Below are 22,412 nucleotides of genomic sequence, written 5' to 3'. Positions count from 1 at the left end.
AATCTATACAAACTTGCTGCAGTTTTGTAGCCATAACATAAAACAACAGACATGAAGTCTCAAACAGTTCAATTTAATATCGGTGAATGTATACAGTACACAACCTGAAATTCTTACTCTTCACAGACATCCACGAAACAGAAAAAAAATCCCAAAAGAATAAATGACAGAAACATTAGAACCGCAATAGAGAAACAAGTCTACCTTTCCCCAAGGTCTGGATGTCATGGCTGCCATTCAAGTTAGTGGAGGATTTCCTTGGATCAGGTGCAGTTAAACTGTAGTCTACAGCAAAGTATTTAATGCTCGATCAAAACTGACTTGAGAAAGTCATCAGTTAGAAGAGTGAGGTGATCACTGAATGGCTGGAACTGTGAGAGTGGATTCACAGCAGGTTAAAATTATGCACGCCAGAGCTGAAAAACCAAAGCAGTAAAACAGCAACTCCCAATTATTGATTGATCATTAATATTCATTGTTGGGTTTTTCTGCTTACCTTTATTCTCTGTTTGTAAATTTCTAAACACAAATAGATTAAGAAAAAGATTGTTAGGGCAGACACCAACAGGAGTTTGTTTTGCTTGACAGCCATCCAGGACTAGAATATAGAGTCTATCTGAAAAACAAACAGAGCTGGTCATCCTTGCCATCAAAGAGATATTCAAGGTCAGGGATAATAATTAACCTCAGCAACCAATATGTAACTTAGTAGAAGGAAGCCTTTGCTGGTGTGTTGCAGCAGTTTTGACTGGACTGTTACACAGGAGGCCTCTGACGGGATGAGATCCTGGTTGACTGCCCTTGTGTGTGTCGCTGCGGCTGCAGTGGGGCATGGCGGCCCGATCCAACAGGCACCAACATCCAAGGATGCTCTGCAAGCTGCCATCCACAAATACAATGCAAGGTCTGGCCAGGAAAACCTCTATAAGCTCATGGGAGCATACTGCATCGCAATGAAGGTATAGAAGTACTATTGAACTAATGGGATTGTGAAACTGGATTCACAAAGATTTTTAATGCTTCAGGATTGGCAGCTGGGTTAGAGTCAGCAGGCCATGCCATTCTCTTGTATCTTGCCAGAGGCAAGGGAAAGCCATGAAGCTAGCTTCCCCTGGCTGCTCATGGTTTTGAGAGGTAGTGAAAGCTTCAAGTTAGAGTTGGCACCATTCCCACCTAATTATCAGCGAGGATGTGGCCTGCTCCAAGATGAACTGCTCTTTGGCCAGATGTCTAAAGTTCATGCCTGTTTTGTGCCATTGGTCTGTTTAAAATGGACGCTGGAGTCATGTGATGTAAATAGGGCACTGATTATTATTTATTTTGTAACCTGCACTGAGCACAATCCAAACAATTCCTGGTCTTTTTCAGCTCAAGAGGAGATCAAAAGGAAAGTGTTCAGTTATCTCTAAGTAAGCTTTTATTAGTCACAAATATAGCCCCAACCTCTAAATCCATTCAGCGAACATATACCTTGCTGATGGCAGCCCTGACACAATTGAGAAGCTTCTACCCAGTGAAATGTATCAGTTGCTTTTTTCAGAAACTAATCAGCTTTCAAGGATATCAGAAGCAAGTCTGAACTTGTACTTCCCTGATTTGGTTACAGTCCCTCCCCAGTGTTAATTACAGAGCAATAATCAAGAGTTGTTCACTAAACTGGTTTGCTTTTCCTTCTGTATTCTGGTGAGAAATTGAGCTTTATAAACTTTCACACATCCAGGGACAAATTTGGTCCAGGCAGATGGTGTGGCTGGGAGCTAAGGAAATGTCGTTTCTGTTTTATGTAGTGTGACAATGGATGAAGTTCAATTTCAGATGCAAATCTGCTTTCTGCTGTTTTCTATTTTTATTCAGAATTGTTACTTTCCTGTTCAGAGGTTTGATTTTTATTTTGAATGTCTTCTGGTGCTTTTAAATTCGTTATTTGTAAATTTGTCAATATATCAGTCTGAAGCCCATGGCACAGGCCTGAAAACTCTTATAGAAACACAGTAAGTGTGGGCATGTGGCCAAGTGGTTAAGACACTTGACTAGCGACCTGAAGGTCGTGAGTTCGAGCCTCAGCTGAGGAAGCGTGTTGAGCCTTGAACAAGGCACTTAACCACAGTGCTCTGCGATGACACCGGTGCCAAGCTGTATCTGCCCTTTCCCTTCCCTTGGACAACATTGGTGTCGTGGAGAGGGGAGACTTGCAGCATGGGCAACTGCCGGTCTTCCATACAACCTTGCCCAGGCCTGTGCCCTGGAGAGTGAAGACTTTCCAGGTGCAGATCCATGGCCTCGCAAGACTAACGAATGCCTTTAATAAGGTGAAACTCTATTCTCCTAGTGAATGCAAGGAGCAATACTGATTTACCCATGGAGCAGAATCTCTGAAGGTTTTCATCATTCTGGACAAGCAGATATCTGAGAATAATGGTGGAGGGCCATAGTCTAATGCAGTGTCCTCCTTCCTTCCCCTCCCTGTGTCACCCTGCCCTGCCTCTGTTCTATTTCTATACCAGAAAACCCAAAACACAGTTCTTGAGTTGGGCTGTATCTTACTGCAGGATGCTGTACCTTTAAAGACTCAGAAATTAGTTTGTTTAACACCACAGGTCAGCAGATATGCTAAATCCATACAGAATAGGCACCTGCTCTTTAACCCAGGCCATAATGACCTGAGACAGCGTCTCCACTACCCCTGTACAAAATGCACAGTGTAGTTTTGCCAAACAAGTCCCGAGGCTATGGTGTACAAATCTAATGATCTCCTTAAGGTGGCAGTAAGGGTAGATAGTGTTGTCACGAAAGCATGTTGGATGCCAGTCTTCATTAGCTGGGGGATAGAATATAAGAGAGGGCAATTATGCTACAACAGCACATTGACGGCATCTTGGATGAAAGCCTCCCAGTGCTGAGGATAGCATGGGGTGGGTGCGGGGGCAGTGGGAGGAAAGGATAACATCTTCACCATTTCTTAAAGTGGAGTGGTACTATGGGACGACTAGACCATACAGATGCCTTGTTCATGATTCAATGTCAAAATGAGGCACATTCAGGCAAGTATCAATGTTACAGTGGCACTTGTTACAGAAGAAGAGCACGCATGCTCTCTTGTACAGGTCATGCGAACTTAGCCGATGAACTATACAGTTATATTATTAAATTCACAAGCCCCATGTATGGACCCACTCCTAGTTCCTGCAAATGGCAGTGTGAATTTTCTCTCTCACTCTCCACTTTTAGTAATTGTCAGAGTAACAATGGAGGTATGGTTACCTTATCAAATAATATTTGTGTATTTTCCGACTTATGGACAGAATTGACTTGTGGACATCTGGAGAAACAGGACCTGTTTCTCTACTTTAGAACAGCCTGGGCTGAACAACATTCCTCATCGAATAAGACCATCAAAGTGCAGATCAACTGGCCTATTGGTCAGGACATCTTGCAGCTACATAAATGAAAGCTCTACCCTGAGGATTCTGGAGACGAAGGGTAGTAGAAGCTCGGGGAAAGTGGGAGTGGGGCAGGGTGGGCGACAAACCTACCATGGGCCAGACCCTGGCAATGCATGTGGACCACTATAAAGCCAAGAAGGCTCTTAATGGAGATACTGATGGGAAAGTACAGTGATGGAAAAGAGCAAAAGGACCAACGGTCTGCTTTTAATAGACGGGGAACTGCCGAGGCAGTATTAGTTTGTATCTAACTGCTGCAGTATCTGCCCCAGAACTATTTGATGAGCAACGTACTGTAATTGGAACTTCACCCTGTATTTTTCCCTGCTTTATTTGTTGTGTTTGGAAGGGAATCGTGGGGAACTTTACTCCAAATCTGACCTGCCTTGGAAATATCTGATGGGGAAAAGTGGAGGTAACTTTACCCTGTGTCCATAGTGTGGAAGTTTATGTTGTGGAATAAAGTTATTAGATTTTTAAAAATACTGTTTCTCTGAAAAAAAAATCTCAGCTGGTGAACAGATCAGTCCATTGAAGAAAATAATGCAAACGTATATTAACAAACTTGATTCACTGGGAGGCACTGCTGAGAGTATGAAATGACTTCACAATCTCTTCTTTCTGTAGGAACTAACACAAGGCAGGGAATACGAGATTGGATTTTCCCTCATGGAGACTGTATGCACTAAGGGAATGGAGGACAGAATGCAACAGTGTGCATTTATGGAGAATGGGGTATGTGTGCTTCTGCTGTCACTGTGTCAGTGTCTCTTTGACAATAGTGACCTGGTGGGATTGCCTGCATTTCACAGATTTCCCCTTTTGACTTCGGGTGATAGAGGGGGGAGAGATCCTGGTTCTAGGCCAGTGGGTAGTCTATCCACTTTGCTGCAGTGATCAATATTGTTGTTTCTAAACCTCCCACTGGGAACCAAGCAAGTATAGCAAATGCAGGTTCAAGCATCCAATCACCCTTGCTCTAGGGATTGTCTTTTGTCTTCAATATGGAAAATCTTGCAAATTACAGATGGAGAGAGGGATTGTCTGAATGAGAGATTCCCAACCTAGGGTCCACTGAGCCCTCAGTTAATGGTAAGGGCCCATGGCATGAAAAAGGTTGGGAACCCTGGTGGTTCCTGTGTTGATTTATAAAGATGCATTGAACCCCTTGCTACTGCCTTTCCCATGTAGGTTATCCTACACCTTGCCTCAGGCCCAATTCTGACACAGAGTTTCAACTCAAAACGTTGACAATTCTTATGCCGCTCACTGATTTTGCTTGAACTTTTTGCGTTTGTCTGCAGATTGTTTGTTGCTCTGGATTCCAACATTTGCAGTCGCTTGTGTCTCTAACTTATCTAGACCATATTTAACACATGTTAGCGAAACAGGAGGCCTGTCAACCCATTAGTTCTGTTCGATCTTTTCTAGGGAATTCTCCATTTATTGCTCTAATGTCTTCCCATTGCATTAACTTTAAATATTTAATTTTCTCTTAAGTAATGGTATCTATTTCAGCAATTCTCTGGTGAAAATATTTCCAGGCTCTGTGCATTGAACATTAAAATAAAGTTTTCCTCGTTGTTTAAATGTCAGTATTAAAATGGTGTCCATGGCTGTGCAATCAGAGGTAAAAGTATTCCGTCAGACTGTATCAAAACACTTGCATTAAATCTCCCCTAATCTATCATGCTCCAGGGGAAACAATATCTCATCTCAACTGCAGTTAGGTTTTCTGACCTCCGGCATCGTCCTGAAGAACCTTGTTTTCTCTTTTCTATAACAGTGCAGACAAAAATGTATTTGTTATTAACTGTCAAGGGACCAACATGTGCAACACCTAGTATGACTCCTTCACTTCTGTTTTTGAAGAGATTTCAGATAACTGGTTTTCATTGCTGGTATCAGAACGGGCTGCCTCTTCAGTAAGTATTCCATCTGTAATACTGCCTCAGTCGTTTTCTCTGCCTTAGCACTAACTGACCTGCTGGGAACGTCCAAGTACTGAAATTTGCAATTTCCACATTCCTCTGTTTATTATCTCAGTTCCCCCCCGCCCCACCTCCACCACCATTTACCCATTGACCGATGACCTCTAGCACCTATACCCATGGCAACTTTGGCCTTACTATATTACCAATATTTCCTTTAGTTTTTCCATCCATCCTTTAATTTCTCTCATACCAAATTCTTATGAAAGGCCCTCAGCTTGAAAGATTTACCTTGTTTTTTTTCCTACAGATTCTGCCTGACCTGCTATGTGTTTCTAACATTTTCTGTTGTATTCATTTCCCTTTTATCAACCCCTAAATACCCTTGGCAATTTTGTAGCCTGATTAGACTTTTAGGGAATTATACATTGGGATGCCTAGTTTGCTGTCTTTAATCAGGCCACTTGCTTCAAGGCACAAGTATGGTCTTTGGTTAAGTGAAGAAACTAATTTAAGTTAAAGACATCACACCTGTCACAGAACACTGTTCTACCTTCAACAAGAGAAAAATTGCAGATGCTGGATATCCGAGCAACACACACAAAATGGTGGAGAAACTCAGCAGGCCAGGCAGCAGTCCTGCCGAAGGTTTCAGCTCGAAATTTGGACTGTACTTTTTTCCATAGATTGAATTGAATTAACTTTATTTCTTACATCCTTCACATACATGAGGAGTGAAAATATTTATGTTACGTCTCCATCTAAATGTGCCATCTGCAATCATAGTAATTTATAATAAATAGAACAGTCAATGTAATACACCCAAATCAGTGTGAGTTCAGCAGTCTGATGGCCTAGTGGAAGAAGCTGTCGCAGAGCCTGTTGGTCCTGGCTTTTATGCTGCAGTATCGCTTCCCGGATGGTAGCAGCTGGAATAGATTGTGGTTGGAATGGTTTGGGTCCCCAACGATCGTACGGGCCCTTTTTACACACCTGTCCTTGTAAACGTCCTGAATCATGGGAAGTTCACAACTACAGATGCGCTGGGCTGTCTGCACCACTCTCTGCAGAGTGCTGTGATTAGGGGAGGTACAGTTCCCATACCAGGCAGTGATACAGCCAATTAGGGTGCTCTCAATTGTGCCCCTGTAGAAAGTTCTTAGGATTTGGGCACCCATACCAAACTTCCTCAACAGTCCGAGGTGAAAGAGGCGCTGTTGTGCCTTTTTCACCACACAGCTGCTGTGTACGGACCATGTGAGGTCCTCAGTGATGTTGATGCCGAGGAACTTGAAGCTGTTTACCCTCTCAACCCCAGATCCATTGATGTCAATAGGGGTTAGCCCGTCTCCATTCCTCCTGTAATCCACAGCCAGCTCCTTTGTTTTTGTGACATTGAGGGAGAGGTTGTTTTCTTGACACCACTGTGTCAGAGAGATGACTTCTTCCCTGTAGGCCACCTCATTATGCTCAGATGCTGCCTGGCCTGCTGAGTTCCTCCAGCATTTTGTGTGTGTTGCACTGTTCTACCTCTCATCAGTGATCCTTGCTCTTCTTTGAGCTTCTACGAATTGGATTACCTACAGCAAGAATCTCAAGAGACCGGAAAAACAATACCAACCCAGTCACTGCAGGATTCCTCAAAATCATTGGAGTGATGTAAACTAAAGTCTGCATCCTGTTCCAGGTCAACATCCCCAGTACTGAGGCACTGATACACCCAGACACCTCTGTCGGGCAAGCCACGTCGTTGAGATACCCAACAGCAAACTCCTGAAACAGGAATACTTGTCAGTTTCTTTACATTGATTACAAAATCACAGTTGCTGTAGTTCTTATGAGCAAGGCATTTAAGGGTTCATATACAGAAATAACTGAAACCCGTTGATCATTTTCAAAAGATCATTTAAGTAGACCTAAAATATTTCAGTCTTTAACTAAAATGGACTGGAACACAAAGGTTGTTAAAAGCTCTATATAGATTGTATTTGAAATTCTTTGTTGGCTTGGAGGAAAGGCAGCTTAAATTGTTCAGGAAGAGGAAAGTTCTAACAACAATGCCAAGGCTGGGACACCATTAAGATGAGACAGGATGATTTAGTGTAGGGTTGGTCTTCTGGAAAGAAGTCTAAAGGCCTTTTCATTCCAAACCTTTTGTAATGAATATAACATGCCTCTAGGTATGAACGGATTCTGAAAATTGAAAATGTAACTAATTATTCCATTTATTGTGCCAATTTCCCAATAGACGGCACTGACCTGTAATGGAGAGATTACAATTCAATACAATGTCCCAAGACCAGTAAGAACTTTGGTCACCTGCGTACAGGTAAGAATTTTTTTCCATGATGACTTCACTAGAGATGGCTACAAATTGATGGTGTATGTAAAGGAATGCTGATTGGACAAACCAGATGTAACTTCTCAGCTTGGAGATAGTAATCATTAGTTGTTAGTGCTTCAAAGAGAGGGCAATGAATTGAAAGTTAATATCAGGCAAAGACTATATCTGGTGATACAGGGCCTAATGGAAACTGATAGTATCACTGCCACTAAGTTCCCACAGATCCAAGGTCTTGCCAGTGACTGAACGGACAGATTTATCCATCACATAAATACATGACTACTACAGCAAGCTAGTGTTGCGCTTTGCAATTCCAAAACGTTAAACTAATTAAAAGAAAGACACAGGACTGGGAATGCAAGACTAACTTCAATTTTTACTTTAAGCAAAAAATGAAGTTAGATTTGCACTTCCAGTCCTTGCATTCCCAGTATCGCATGGTAGAGTCCTGACATATGCAGTTCACTTATTTTCACACGAAAAGCCTGCAGTGAATTATATAAACAAACAAAAATGCTTAATCAAACAATATATTTACAGTATTACCCAAATACTACTGAAATAGGAGGAGAACATGGTGGTGCGACGGCAGCGCGCGCGGCCTCTCCGGTGATGAATATCTGTTACCTGTCAAGTAGGGGACCGTGCACAATTCTGATTTGATGGGGATAGACATGAGAGCACGGAGGAACATCTGGAAAACTTCTGAAATGCCTGCTTCGCTGTCACTGCTACTGTGTGGTAACGGGAATCTCCGGAGCCGAAGGCCCTGAGATCCTCAGCTTTGCGTGTTTCAGTGACCGGGGCGAGGTCGAAAGCGCTCGGCAGAGGATGGCGCTCGGGAGGCTGTATCGGAGGGGCTGGTTGGAGGCTCGAAGTTTTCGGACAGATGGACTCAGTGTCGGCTGTGGTCGGCTGCTTCCAAGGCATCGGCAAGTTGACGGTGCCTGGAGGTTTATGGCAGGGAGTTTCTCCTTTTTGCCACCTGCTGTCGGGTACTCGGGAGTTGATCGACTCGGGGATTTTTGAGACTTTTTTTACCGTGCCCATGGTTTGTTCTTCATCAAATTATGGTATTGCTTTGCACTGCTGTAACTATATGTTATAATTATATGGTTCTGTCAGTGTTAGTCTTTGGTTTGTCCTGTTTTCTGTGATATCACTCCAGAGAAACATTGTATCATTTCTTAATGCATGTATGCATTTCTAAATGACAATAAAAGAGGACTGAGTGTTCTCATAATCTAAATGTAAATATTAAATACACAATTTAATATTCTCTGTTTAGCTATAAACTCCAACTCAATACAGAATGCATCTCAACTATATGCTCAGTGTACTGTATAATTCAACTACTATACAGATGTCCATAGCATAGTAACTTTTAAATGGTCCTATTCAGTTCTAAAGGTTCAATTGCTGTGGAGGATTTCTTACTCCTGTGGGATAACTTGTTCCCTGACTAGGGGGATCACTCTGCTTGGCAGGTGAGACTTATGGCTGCGAAACAATCCCAGGTTCTGAGGCCTTTTCTGTGGTGGTTGTAGGAGTTGACTCTGGGACTGCAGGAAGTGGTTCTGACAGCTCTGACCACCTTTCTACTCTATAATAATAATAATTGGCGCAATAATAACAGGGTTGTTGTGATGGGAGATTTTAACTTTCCTAATATTGATTGGCATCTCCTTAGTGCAAGGGATTTAGATGGGGTGGAGTTTGTTTTGTATGTTCAGGAACGTTTCTTGAAGCAATATATAGATAAACCTCACTACAGGAAGAATGTGGAAACCATAGAAAGGGTACAGAGGATACTTACAAGGATGTTGCCTGGATTGGGGAGCATGCCTTACGAGAATAGGTTGAGTGAACTTGGCCTTTTCTCCTTGGAGTGATGGAGGATGAGAGGTGACCTGATAGAGGTGTATAAGGTAATGAGAGGCATTGATCATGTGGATAGTCAGAGGCTTTTTCCCAGGACTGAAATGGCTAACACGAGGGGGCATAGTTTTAAGGTGCTTGGAAATAGGTTCTGAGAGGATATCAGGGACAATTTTTTCCTACACGGAGAGTGGTGGGTGCGTGGAATGCACTGCCGATGGTGGTGGTGGAAGTGGATACGATAGGGTCTTTTAAGAGACTCTTAGATAGGTACATGGAGCTTATAAAGAGGAAGGCTATACAGTAGGGAAATTCGAGGCAGATTCTAGTGTAGGTTACACGGTCAGCACAATGTTGTGGGTTGAAGGGCCTGTAATGTGCTGTAGATTTCTATGTTCTATGTTCTATGACATCAGACCTTAAACTGTTCTGTCCTTAAACTTTCTGAGATTGTACTTTTGATCACCTCTGTAGTCCCTCAACAGGACTGTTTGTCTAGGACTGAAATATTGAACCTTCTTGTTTGAGGAAACCTAAAATTGTCTCAGATGTTTGTCCTGCATACTGCTTCTGAGATTGTGTTTGAGGAGATCCAAGCATGAATACAAGGGACAACACAGGAACAGCATAGCTGGTGAGTTGTTGGTGCTGCATTGTGACATGCAAGGAGGAAACTAGTGAGCTTCTGGTTCATTGTAATGATGATCAGTGAGGCCCAGAGGATCTCCATTTACTGACAAGTGACTTTTATGTCTCAACTAAAAAGTACGTGGGTTCACACTCTAGCTATCTGTGCGCATCTACTCGAATCCCTGACCCTCCATGAACAGTCAATGAAGAGAAGAGATATTACCCGGGAAAGGAGTCTACGTTGGCCAAGCGTTTCTCATGATCCTGATTTCCATGTGTGCGTGGGCTCCTCCTTTTCCGCAATGGTTGCTGGAGAGTTAACTCCCCTGTGTATTTGGAGCTCTTGACTGTTATACTGTTCCTCATCAATTGAACTATTGGATCTCCATCCCGTTAGCTCAAGGTCACCTGACCTACCTGGGTCACCTTCTTACCGGCCATTCTACAGGACTACAACCAACATTATTTCATGGATCTGCCCACTCCAGCCTTGTGTATTTGAGTCTTTCAACTCTGCCTGGCCCAAACCAGTCAAATGAGGCAACCCAGAAAGATTCTAATGAGATTACAGATTGCTTCTTTGATAGGTCTGACACTTTACATAATAAGTAGCTATTCATCTGAGGATGGTCTCAGATTTAGCAGGTCATTACCTGAAGTTCCTTGTGTTTCATTCAGGCTACATCCACACTAGGCTGGATAACTTTGAAAACGCCGGTTTCGAGTAAAAATGACAGGCGTCCACACTAGGCGTTTTTCAAAATATCTCTGTCCACATTAAAATGTATATTTGGGCGAGTCTACTCCTACTGGGCATGCGCAGACACATCTACAGAAAACAAGCGAAGAGGAAATGGTATAATATTTACGATTCTGTGGCAGCATTGTGCTATTTCCATTGGTCAAAAACTACCAACAACAACAGCGAAAGAAGGTTTTCAACAGTGTCTTTGAGGAATACAAAGAAAACCTCTGCTGTCTTCGTTTAGACAGAGAATGAAGTCGAGCTGTTTCTGTGAGTTACAATTGACTACAAAGTCAGCAAAGCAATGGAGAATATGGAGATGTTTAACTCCAAACAAGCTACTAATGTAGACAATAAAGTAAACAACACATGCATGAAGTTGTCCTCTACCCAAGATCATCAACAAGAGAGTGGAATCTTCTGCCACCAGACCTGCGCAGTATTTCAGACATTAATATTTTTAAAGATAGACTCAATCAAATCAATTTAGGGGATCTAGTCAAAAAAGCTCACTTCACAATTTAACTCTCACGCCGTTCACACGGACTGCGCGTTGTAACAGCCGTCTGGCAGTGCTTGCGCAGTACCAAGCAGAAGCAGAAAAAGCATTGTTGTTGTGGTGTTATCATGACAGCATTTTTAAATATCTCTGTTTACCCCGTACACACTACAATGCGCTACAATCGTTTTCAAATTTACACACTCTGGAGAGTGTTTTAGAAAAGCTCCGTTTTTGGGTGGTGAAAACGTCGTTTCAATGTGGACAGAGGGTCAAAACAAAGAGAAAAAGCTTCGTTTTCAAAATTATCCGGTGTAGTGTGGACGTAGCCTCAATTGCTCTGATTAGTTTGTCTCAGAGCAAGAATCAGATCAGAGTCCCGGCCCTTTACATAACAAACAACTACTTGTCTGAGAATGGTCTCAGGTTTAGCAGGTCATTTCCTGAAGCTCCTTGTGTCCACATTCAATTGCTCTGATTAGATGATTCCAGAGCAAGAGTTGGATCAGAGCCCATAAAATGGGGGGAAACAAGACAACTGGTTAGTCTGCTTCCTCTGTCCTTGATTAGATTGTAGTTTCTTCTGGCCAACAAGTTGAAATATCTGGTTCAAGTTGTGACAGCAAAAGCCTTAAGTCCCCACGTCTAACAATGTCCAAGCAGTTTCTGTTTTTTTGTGAGTATGTGGTTCACTGCACTGAAACTTCTTTTAACAAGGTAGGAAGATGGAAATGCCAAGAAGAGCAGCTTGGCTCTTCTCCAAAGACCAGGAAACTTCTATGGGAGCATTGTCACATACCACAAAAGCTGACATTTTTGAAAAGCATGTTTGTTTCTTCACAATTCTAAATTTTGATTATTTCTTCCTGCAAGCTCTCTTCCTATTCTTCCACCTTGCAAAGAAATGGGTTAATTACCCAGTGCAGAATTTCTAGATTGTTCAAATCTTTGAATTGATTCTGAAAATCCTTCTTCAGAGACTGTAAACAGTACTCTTGCAAATCACCATCTGTGAACAGAGTGCCATACTTTCTATGTAGGAAAACTGAGAATATTCTTCTCCCAATGTTTTATTTATATACTTCCAATTTTCTGATAAAAGTGGACACTGAGCTTTTTGCCTGGATTAAATTGAATTTCTCACCCTACAGTTTCATTTTTAGGAAGTTCATTTTGTTATTTAGATCGGCTAGGTATGTGACATCTCAGTGGAAGTTCAATCATGGTTCCCAAACTCTTGCCAACTTTGGGGAAAATTTAACCACAGTGTCAAAAAGATCAAATAAATGTCTTAAGCAGCAGCCTTTTGTCAGGCAATGCACTTCAGTGTGAAGAAGCAAGTGTTAAAACTCTTCATTGTTATCTTGGCATAACTGCTGAAATATTCTGCTACTTAATGGATGAGTTTTCATGTTGTTGATGGCAGATATTGCAAGACAACAAACTTATTCGAAAGGCCAGTGATGTTGTGGGGATGGAACTGGACTCTCTCACGGTGGTGTCTGAAAAGAGGATGCTGTCTAAGTTGCATGCCATCTTGGTCAATGTCTCCCATCCACTACATAATGTACTGGGTGGGCACAGGAGTGCATTCAACCAGAGACTCATTCCTCCAAGATGCAGCGCAGAGCGTCATAGGAAGTCATTTCTGCCTGTGGCCATCAAACTTTACAATCCTGACACCCTGTGCCGATAGGCTGGTCCTGGACTTATTTCATAATTTACTGGCATAATTTACATATTACTATTTAACTATTTATGATTCTATTACTATTTATTATTTATGGTGCAACTGTAATGAAAACCAATTTCCCCCTGGGATCAATAAAGTATGACTATGACTATGACTATGACTATGAAAAAAGTTGCTGGCTGAGGTTTTTGACTGCGAGATGTTGACGATGAATGGATTGCAAACAGACTTGGAATTTCTTTTTACATAAATGGCACTACACTAGTATGGTGATCTGTAATTTATGATGCTCCATCTGTTGCACAAGAAATCATGTTCCTGATCGGAATACTTTTATTCTCAATATATATTTTGAGCTCATCATAGATTGATTCTCTGTTGATATTTGTTTTCAACTTTTCACAAAATAGAATCTCTTCATAAACTTTTCCATTTTTGATAAGCCATATATATGCCATTAGCAATGCCTCATTGCCTCACACAGTTAACTCATTCAGTTGTATCCCAAATTCTGTTTTTTGTAGCTCTGTGCATAGTTGATACTCAATGTCTTCATTCATTTTGTCAATATGATAAGCTACAGAGTTATTACTCAGAGAAATTGATTTTAAGATATTGGTATCCTTTTTGAGAACAGTGGCGAGCACTTCTGATACAGCAGGCATTATTAATTTTTCCACATTTGTATGAGATTTTCCTTACTTTGCTATCATTTTGGAAATGTTATAAGTAGCAGTGAGATCACCATCAAGGTCAATTTTAGCTTCCTTGGCAAATGACTTGAGAGTGCAATACTTTTCAAATGCTTCTTTCATCTTCTGGAACTGAGTAATACCATAAATAGCCTTTTCAGGGTGTCTTTTATGGAAGTGTTCTTGCAATCTTGATGGTTTCATGGCTCATTAGACAGTACATATATTACAAATACTGTATTACAAATAAGACACATGGGGCATCGCTGATTTGATGGGAATGGAATAAAACCATATTCCAGGTACACAATATTATATTGACGAAATTTCTGTAGTTTCTGTATCTTAGTAGGATTAGAATTCAAGGCTTCATCGCCTTCAGACTCATAAAGATCACACCACATGTATTTATTAATGGGGCTAAACTAAAAATGAAAAAATTAACACAAACTGAGAATGCCTATTGAATTTTGAAGATGATGGCGAGTTGACACGGATGGAACAATAGTAGCGGCACGGAAAAGAACAGCAAGGTGAAGATGAAGATGATCGCAACAGCAAAAATTACTTTGACAAGGGTTCAGATTGGAACCTGAAGGTTAGTCAGGATAGAGCTAGTGTTCGGCAAGCTACCTTTATATTATTCCAGTTAGCGTGATTGACCAATCACGTAAGGTCTCATAATCCCCAAAGATGGTTCTTGACTGCACATATGAAGCTGATGTTGCAATCTTGATGGTTTCATGGCTCATTAGACAGTACATATATTACAAATACTGTATTACAAGTAAGACACATGGGGCATCGCTGATTTGATGGGAATGGAATAAAACCATATTCCAGGTACACAATATTATATTGACGAAATTTCTGTAGTTTCTGTATCTTAGTAGGATTAATGCTTCAAGAGGAATCCTCGGGGTTGGCAGGTTCGCTGATTGTCTCTATTTCACCGTTTTGGGTTTTGACCTGCGCTGTATCTTGCATAATCTGTTTTCCATAGATCTACAGAGAAAGTTGAGAGGGTGTACTTGACTTACCAACTGTTAAATTGCATGAACTCGTTCTGTGTGTCTTGAGTCAAGGGGAACTGTTGTGCACCCTGGTTGCTAATTTATGCACTTCCAATAACGTCTGTTTGGTTGGAAAGGTTGGATGAGATTGCCGAGTTTCAGACGTGTTGTGACAACAAGTGCTCACCGCCTACAGAGATATGGTTCTTCCTGTGTTCCAGTGCCTTGTCCTTGTTCTCTACTAACAGTCAATCAGGTCTCATGCTTCAAGTTTGAGTGCTGCTTACTGCCTCCACAAGAGTCTTGAACGCCCTCCGACGACTACTATTTCCCCCAATGCCCCATTAGGACAAGTAACCACGCCCGTTGGGAATCATTGGTTTAAAGAATTCATATTTGTTGAGTCATGCCCTGAATCCATAATCTTCCAAACTTTTTAATGCTATCTTGAGATTCTGTCTATGTTCCTTCTCAACCTTACTGGTAACAATGATGCCATCCAGGTAAAACTGAGTACCTGGACAGGCTCGCAGCACTTTCTGCTTTCTAAAAGAATGCAGGTGCAGGTCCAAAAATAAGCCTATTATAGCAATAAACCCCTTTGTGAGTGTTATGGTGAGAAACATTTGGACTCCTCTTCCATCTCCATCTATAGGTCAGCTAAATTCACCTTGCTGAAGTGTTTTCTTCCAGAAAGGTTTGCAGGAGTATCCTCTATCCTGAGCAGAGGGCATTGATTTACTTTCAGTTCTGGGTTGATGGTGACCTTAAAATCACCACAGATCCTGACAGGTCCATTCTTCTTGGCTATTGGGACCACTGGCATTTCCCATGGGCTCCATGCAACCTTAGAAAGAATTCCTTCAGTCTCTATGTGATCTAGCTCACTGGCTACTTTATCACAGATGGTATAAAGAACTTGAGGGGCTTTGCAAAACATGGGTGCAAGCATGTTTATTTAACACAATTTAACACTTCATATGTTTGAGTTTTCCAACGCAATACTTGAACACTGCTGTGGCATCTTTAATTCATTTATTAATTCACTTTCAGTTGGTTTCATTGCTGGGGATGCAGCTTGCAAATGGTAGATGGATCTCCAATCAAGTTGTAGTTGTCTCATCCAATCACATCCCCACAATGCTGGCCTTCCTGTTTTACCACAAATAAGCCCAGTGTGGTTTGTTGGTTGTTGTATTTCACTGTTACAAATGTCATTCCCACAGGCATTATCTTTTCTCCAGTATAAGTTCTTCATTGGATATCTGCAGGCTTCTGTTCAGTTTCTTTTGAAATGCTGCTCAAACTCATTCTGTGGAATGACTGAAACAGCTGAGCCAGTGTCCAATTCCATTTTAATTAATTTGCTGCTCACTTTAGGCGTAAGCCATATTGCTTGTCTCTTGCTAGGTTTCACACTGTAAATCTCAAGGCTATCAGTCCTGTGTCACTCATCATTACCAGAGTTTTCATCAACAGCACGCAGATTAGTGCTCTTTTTCAAATTACATCCTTTTTAGCTTTCTCTCTTCCTTGTGCAGTCCATTTATTTTTGTGTGCCTGACATGCTCTTTGTATGTGTCCTATTTGTTGCATTTTCTGCAAGTATTGCCTTTAAATCTGCATTGATTTGGTGTATGTGAGCCCATGCCACAACAGTAACCCAGTATGTTTGGCCAGGCCTGTTACTATTTAGATGTTGCAACTTTGTTCATGCTTTCATTCTTGACTGCAACGCAATTGCGTCTCTGTCCGAAGTTTCCCTTGATACAGTTACTTCAACTGCTGTTTTAAATGTAAGTTGTGCTCCAGTTAGGAGCCATTTTTGAATGCTTTTTTGTAAGATTCGACAATCTAAATGATCTCTCAGTGCATCGTTAAGTCTATTACTGAACTGACAATGCTCAGACAATATCTTCAATTCGGCCATGTATGCTGAAATAGACTCTCTTTCCTTTTGATTCCACTTATGAAATCTAAAGCATTCTGCAATCAACAATGCTTTTGGTTCTACATGTTCCTGCATTACTTTCATGATATCAGCAAAGCTAATTTTAGCTGATTTGGTTGGAGAAGTTAAACTTTGAAGCAAACTGTATGCCTTTAAGCTCACTCAGCAAAATTGGTACTTGCTTTTCATTGGCAATTTCATTTGCTTCAAAATACTAAATTTGCTCAGTATACAAAATTCAGTTAGCAGTTGTGCATTCAAATGTGTCAATCTTTCTGATGTAGCCAATCATTTCTGCTCTTTTAAAAAAAAGATTATTACCACCCAGTACTCACTATTTATAAACCTGTGAATTCTTCCATTTTCCTGCCTTTTTAAAAACTCAACCAATTTCCCTTTTGCGAAGAAAACATGCTGCTCCAGAGGAAAAAAAGTGCTGTGCTTTTTTTTAAACTCAAGGAGATCATATTTCTTTATCTAGAATTTCTTAAAATTTAGCAATGATAATCTAGCAATCCTAACAATACAGATTGATAGGCTTTTCAATGATTTTATCATAGCAATAAAGAAAGGATGGGTACGCTATTCCAAGCCTGGATAGTTTGGGAGATGGAGACAAAATGTGGGATGATGACAAACCTTAATCTAAAGAGAACCATGGGAACACTTCCCATGTACACCAAGAGATCCTACCAGAACTGGGGAATTGAGAATCTGAGCAGGCTAGAACATTTTTCCCTTGAGGGGTGACCTTGTAACGATATATAAAATCATTAAGGGATAAGGGCATAAAGGTACAGATAAGGTGGTGGTCAGAATTTTTTTTTACCAGGGTAGGGGAGTGTGAAACTAGAGAAAATAGACTTAAAGTGAGAGGAGAAAGACTTAAAAGAGACTTGAGGGGAAACTTTATTACGCAGAGAGTGGAATGAGCTGCCAGAGGAAGCTGTAGTAATGGGTACAATTATAATATTTAAACCACGTTCAGACAGCTACGTAGATTGAAACATTTGAAAAGGTATGGGCCAAACTCAAGCTTAAAGACTTTTTGGTTAGCGTGGATGAGTTGGGTCACCCACCTGGCTTCATGTATCACCTTCTAACTATCCTCCTTTACCTCCATCCACCTTGTTATCCTGGCCTCTTCCCCCTTCGTTTTCAGTCCTGAAGAAGGGTCTCAGCCCAAAACATCAACTATTTATTCATTTCCATAGATGCTGAATTCTTCCAGCATTTATTGTACATTGCAAAAGGGAGTAATTATGCTTTGATAGTAAAAAGCATAATAACCTGTAGACAGCCTCATCTTATGTAAACGTTAAGCATCATACGCCAGAAAGAAATGGGGTGCTTGGGGATTAGATAAATGTTGATTCATCAGAATTATTTTGGAGATTAGTGTGCAAACTTAAAGCACACGGTATTGGGGGTAAGGTATTGATGTGGATAGAGAATTGGTTAGCAGACAGGAAGCAAAGAGTGGGAATAAACGGGACCTTTTCAGAATGGCAGGCAGTGACTAGTGGGGTACTGCAAGGCTCAGTGCTGGGACCCCAGTTGTTTACAATATACATTAATGACTTGGATGAGGGAATTAAATGCAGCATCTTCAAGTTTGCGGATGACACGAAGCTGGACGGCAGTGTTAGCTGTGAGGAGGATGCTAAGAGGATGCAGGGTGACTTGGATAGGTTGGGTGAGTGGGCAAATTCATGGCAGATGCAATTTAATGTGGATAAATGTGAAGTTATCCACTTTGGTGGCAAAAATAGGAAAACAGGTTATTATCTGAATGATGGCCGATTAGGAAAAGAGGAGGTGCAATGAGACCTTGGTGTCATTATACACCAGTCATTGAAAGTGGGCATGTAGGTACAGCAGGCGGTGAAAAAGGGGAATGGTATGCTGGCATTTATAACGAGAGGATTCGAGTACAGGAGCAGGGAGGTACTACTGCAGTTGTACAAGGCCTTGGTGAGACCACACCTGGAGTATTGTGTGCAGTTTTGGTCCCCTAATCTGAGGAAAGACATCCTTGCCATAGAGGGAGTACAAAGAAGGTTCACCAGATTGATTCTTGGGATGGCAGGACTTTCATATGAAGAAAGACTGGATGAACTGGGCTTGTACTTGTTGGAATTTAGAAGATTGAGGGGGGATCTGATTGAAATGTATAAAATCCTAAAGGGATTGGACAGGCTAGATGCAGGAAGATTGTTCCCGATGTTGGGGAAGTCCAGAACGAGGGGTCACAGTTTGAGGATAAAGGGGAAGCCTTTTAGGACCGAGATTAGGAAAACCTCTTCACACAGAGAGTGGTGAATCTGTGGAATTCTCTGCCACAGGAAACAGTTGAGGCCGGTTCATTGGCTATATTTAAGAGGGAGTTAGATATGGCCCTTGTGGCTAAAGGGATCAGGGGGTATGGAGGGAAGGCTGGTGCAGGGTTCTGAGTTGGATGATCAGCCATGATCATAATAAATGGTGGTGCAGGCTGGAAGGGCCGAATGGCCTACTCCTGCACCTATTTTCTATGTTTCTATGTTAGATTATGAAATAATGTCCCATAAATTTGTCCCGTATTTAAGTATGGAGGTTAAAGGACACTTAAGTTGGGCATTGAAGATGTTAAAATGATTTAATCAAGTATGATTGAGAGAAACTATCTTCTCTCGTGGAGGAAGTCCAAAACATAGATATTTACTCTTAAATCTAGAGTTGAATCTAATTTTGTTGACCAAAGGGAAACATTAGGGAACGGTTTTTCAGCTCAGAAATATTGGAAAACCTGAAAAACTTTTTTCTAAATTGCCAAGGCTGAGAGCTTCCAGGACAAGAAGTGATGTTATTGTATGAAATGATCAAGAAAGTAAAGCAAAAGTAAATAAACAGAATTGAAGTACATTATGGAATGTATATATTAAATGGAGTAATTGGTTAAAGAGGGTGAATATCCCACTCCTTCCTGATGTGGCCCTGGGGATACATGCCCAATCATGACTTGTGAGTGCTGAGTTCAATTTGCTTTTGGCTCTTCTTTCTTACAGAACTGAGCGAAGATTTTGAAAGAGGAGCATGAACAGCAGCGAACAAGGGAGAACCAGTTGCCGAGGCAGCCAAAAATCTTGATTGTGGGACGTAATTTGTAAAATATATTAAAATATTGCCTGTGGACTTCCTTGAAAATACAGTTAATGTAAGGCATATTTCAAGAGTAAAATTTGCAATCCATATTGTATTCAGCCTTTGGGCTAGGTCCCAACCCATTTTCTTGAGAAATTATGCCAAATATTTCTCTGCATCAATAGCAATTGGCATTAAAAAGCCTGATTAAGTAATCTATACCCCTTAGTGTGGTCATAAGGCTAATGTTAAATGGAATTATTTTTAAAGAGTGAATCACATTGTTTGAATAATCAAATTATAATTGCTATTAAATGTAAATTTGACTCTGAGTTTAATGTTGGGAACTAATTAAGATCACCTCAAAGCCCAAGAAGGGCAGGGTGAGCTGTCTCAATGACTATTGCCCAGGAGTGTTCACATCTACCATAATGAAAAGTTTCAAGAAGTTGGTTATGGCTAGAATTAACTCTTGTCTGAGTAAAGATGTTGCCCCACTAAAATTTGCCTACCATGGTAACAGATCTCACTGGCTCTCTATTCTGCTTCGGGGCACCTAGACAACCATAAGACCTATGTCAGGCTAACTTTTATTGATTATAGCTCAGTGTTCAACACCATTATTCCCTCAGTACTGATAGCCAAGCTCAAAGATGAGCCTCTCTACCTCCCTCTGCAATTGGATCTTTGACTTACTTGTTCAGAGAGACAGTCAGTATAGATAGGTGATAAGATCTCCTCCTCGTTGGCTATCAACACTGAGGCACCTCAAGAATGTGTACTTAGCTCTACTCTCTCTACACTCATGACTATGTACCTTGGCACAGTTCAAATGTCGTCTATAAATTCTCCAGTGACACCACTGTTATTGGCAGAATTGCAGATGATGAGGAGGAACTGTACAGGAGCGAGATAGATTGGCTGGTTGAGTGGTGTACATGATCACAAGAAGCTGCAGAGGATTATTTTCTCAGCCAGCTTTATCTTGAGCACAAGCCTCCCTCCCCACACCCTCCTCCATTGAGAACATCGTCAAGAGATGGTGCCTCAGGAAAATGGCATCCATCATCAAGGATTCTCTGAATCTGAGACATTACCCTCTTCTCAATACTGCCATCAGGGAGGAGGTACAGGAGCCTGGGACACCTGGCTCTTGGCCTTGCTTTACACGTGGACAAAGGAGCTGAGTTGAGAGTGGCTTGATGTAAATCCAAGGCAACATTTGATTGAGCATCAAAGAGCTCCACTAAAACAGCGTCAGCAGAAAACAGGCTGGACATTCTCTAAGGACTTGTCATGCCTCATGTAAAGGTGATTATACTTGATGGAAGTCAGTAATCTCAGTTTTAATTCATGACTGAGGTATTTGAATTTAAATTTATTTAAATCTTACATCCGTCCCACAACGTGAGGGAGTGAAAATCTTTGCGTTATGACTCCGTCGCAATGTACAGACATATGAATTTAAAAGTCTAATGCCTTGTAGAAAGAAGCTGTCCCATAGTCTGTTGGTTCTGGCTTTAAGGCTGTGGTACTGTTTGCCAGTCGGAAGCAGCCGAAACAGTTTATGGTTGAGGTGACTGGTGTCCCCGGTGATCTTACAGGCCTTCTTTACGTACCTGTGATCTTCCAGGCCTTTACACACATGGCAGTGTACTAGCCCTGGACATTTTCAAGCATTCCGGGGAAAGGTCAGAAAAATGGATGTATGCTGATGATCGCACAGTTCAATTCCATTCCCAGATCCTCAATAAAGCAGCCTGTTTTCGCATGCTACAAGATGTGAACAACAGTCAGGCATGGGCTGAGAAAAGGCAGATAACATTCATACCAGACAAGAGCCAAGCATGATCAACTGTCCTTTAAATTTAAGCACAGGACCCACAACAGAACTAGTACCATAAATATGCTTGGGCTCACCATGTATCAGAAACGTAACTGAAGCCATCACTGATACACTGAACTTACACAAGCAGGGGACTGGTTCTCATTTCCAAACCTTTCCACTATCCACAAGATAAAACAAAAATGCGACGGAACATTCACTGTTTACTTGAATGAGAGGGGAAAAATACGAGGGGTGATTGATAAGTTCGTGGCCTAAGGTAGACGGATTCAATTTTAGAAAGCCTAGCACATTTATTTTTCCTACATTTACACATTTAGTCCAGCGGTCATGGAGCATATGGATCCCTTCTTTGTAGAAGTATTCCACAGCAGGGGTAATTGATAAGTTTGTGGCCTAAGGTAGAAGGAGATGAGTTATTAACTTCAAACTTTCTGCATGTTCACTCAAAGAGTTGAACTGCATGTGCATGGACAAGAGCTGTATAACTCATCTCCTTCTACCTTAGGCCACGAACCTATCAATCACTCCTGCTGTGGACCACCTGGAGGTCCAAGACATTCTAGTACACGCATGGTGCAGTTCAACTGTCTGAGTGATAATGCAGAAAGTTTGAAGTTAATA

At 41.3% G+C, this 22,412-nt stretch overlaps 1 protein-coding gene across 1 annotated transcript; it reads left to right on the top strand.

The window, feature by feature from the left end:
* The first annotated feature begins 721 nt into the window (after nucleotides 1–721).
* On the top strand, nucleotides 722–20,407 carry LOC140203080 (cathelicidin-related peptide Oh-Cath-like). The gene is made up of 4 exons (XM_072268894.1): nucleotides 722–959; nucleotides 4,071–4,178; nucleotides 7,623–7,703; nucleotides 19,867–20,407. Exons 1-4 carry the CDS (start codon nucleotides 780–782, stop codon nucleotides 19,870–19,872), a joined length of 375 nt encoding a protein of 124 aa, XP_072124995.1. The 5' UTR covers nucleotides 722–779; the 3' UTR covers nucleotides 19,873–20,407.
* Nucleotides 20,408–22,412: the final 2,005 nt, after the last annotated feature.

Source organism: Mobula birostris, chromosome 1 (genome assembly GCF_030028105.1).
Source record: "Mobula birostris isolate sMobBir1 chromosome 1, sMobBir1.hap1, whole genome shotgun sequence".
Lineage (NCBI taxonomy): Eukaryota > Metazoa > Chordata > Chondrichthyes > Myliobatiformes > Myliobatidae > Mobula > Mobula birostris.
This window is presented reverse-complemented; position numbering and strand designations above follow the sequence as displayed.

What these genes read in the sequence shown, in the direction of transcription:
- LOC140203080 (XM_072268894.1), top strand. Translation starts at nt 780, where the DNA reads ATGAGATCCTGGTTGACTGCCCTTGTGTGTGTCGCTGCGGCTGCAGTG. An exon ending in CATACTGCATCGCAATGAAG is followed by an intron (nt 960 to 4,070) that starts GTATAGAAGTAC and finishes TTCTTTCTGTAG; the next exon opens with GAACTAACACAAGGCAGGGA. An exon ending in GTGCATTTATGGAGAATGGG is followed by an intron (nt 4,179 to 7,622) that starts GTATGTGTGCTT and finishes ATTTCCCAATAG; the next exon opens with ACGGCACTGACCTGTAATGG.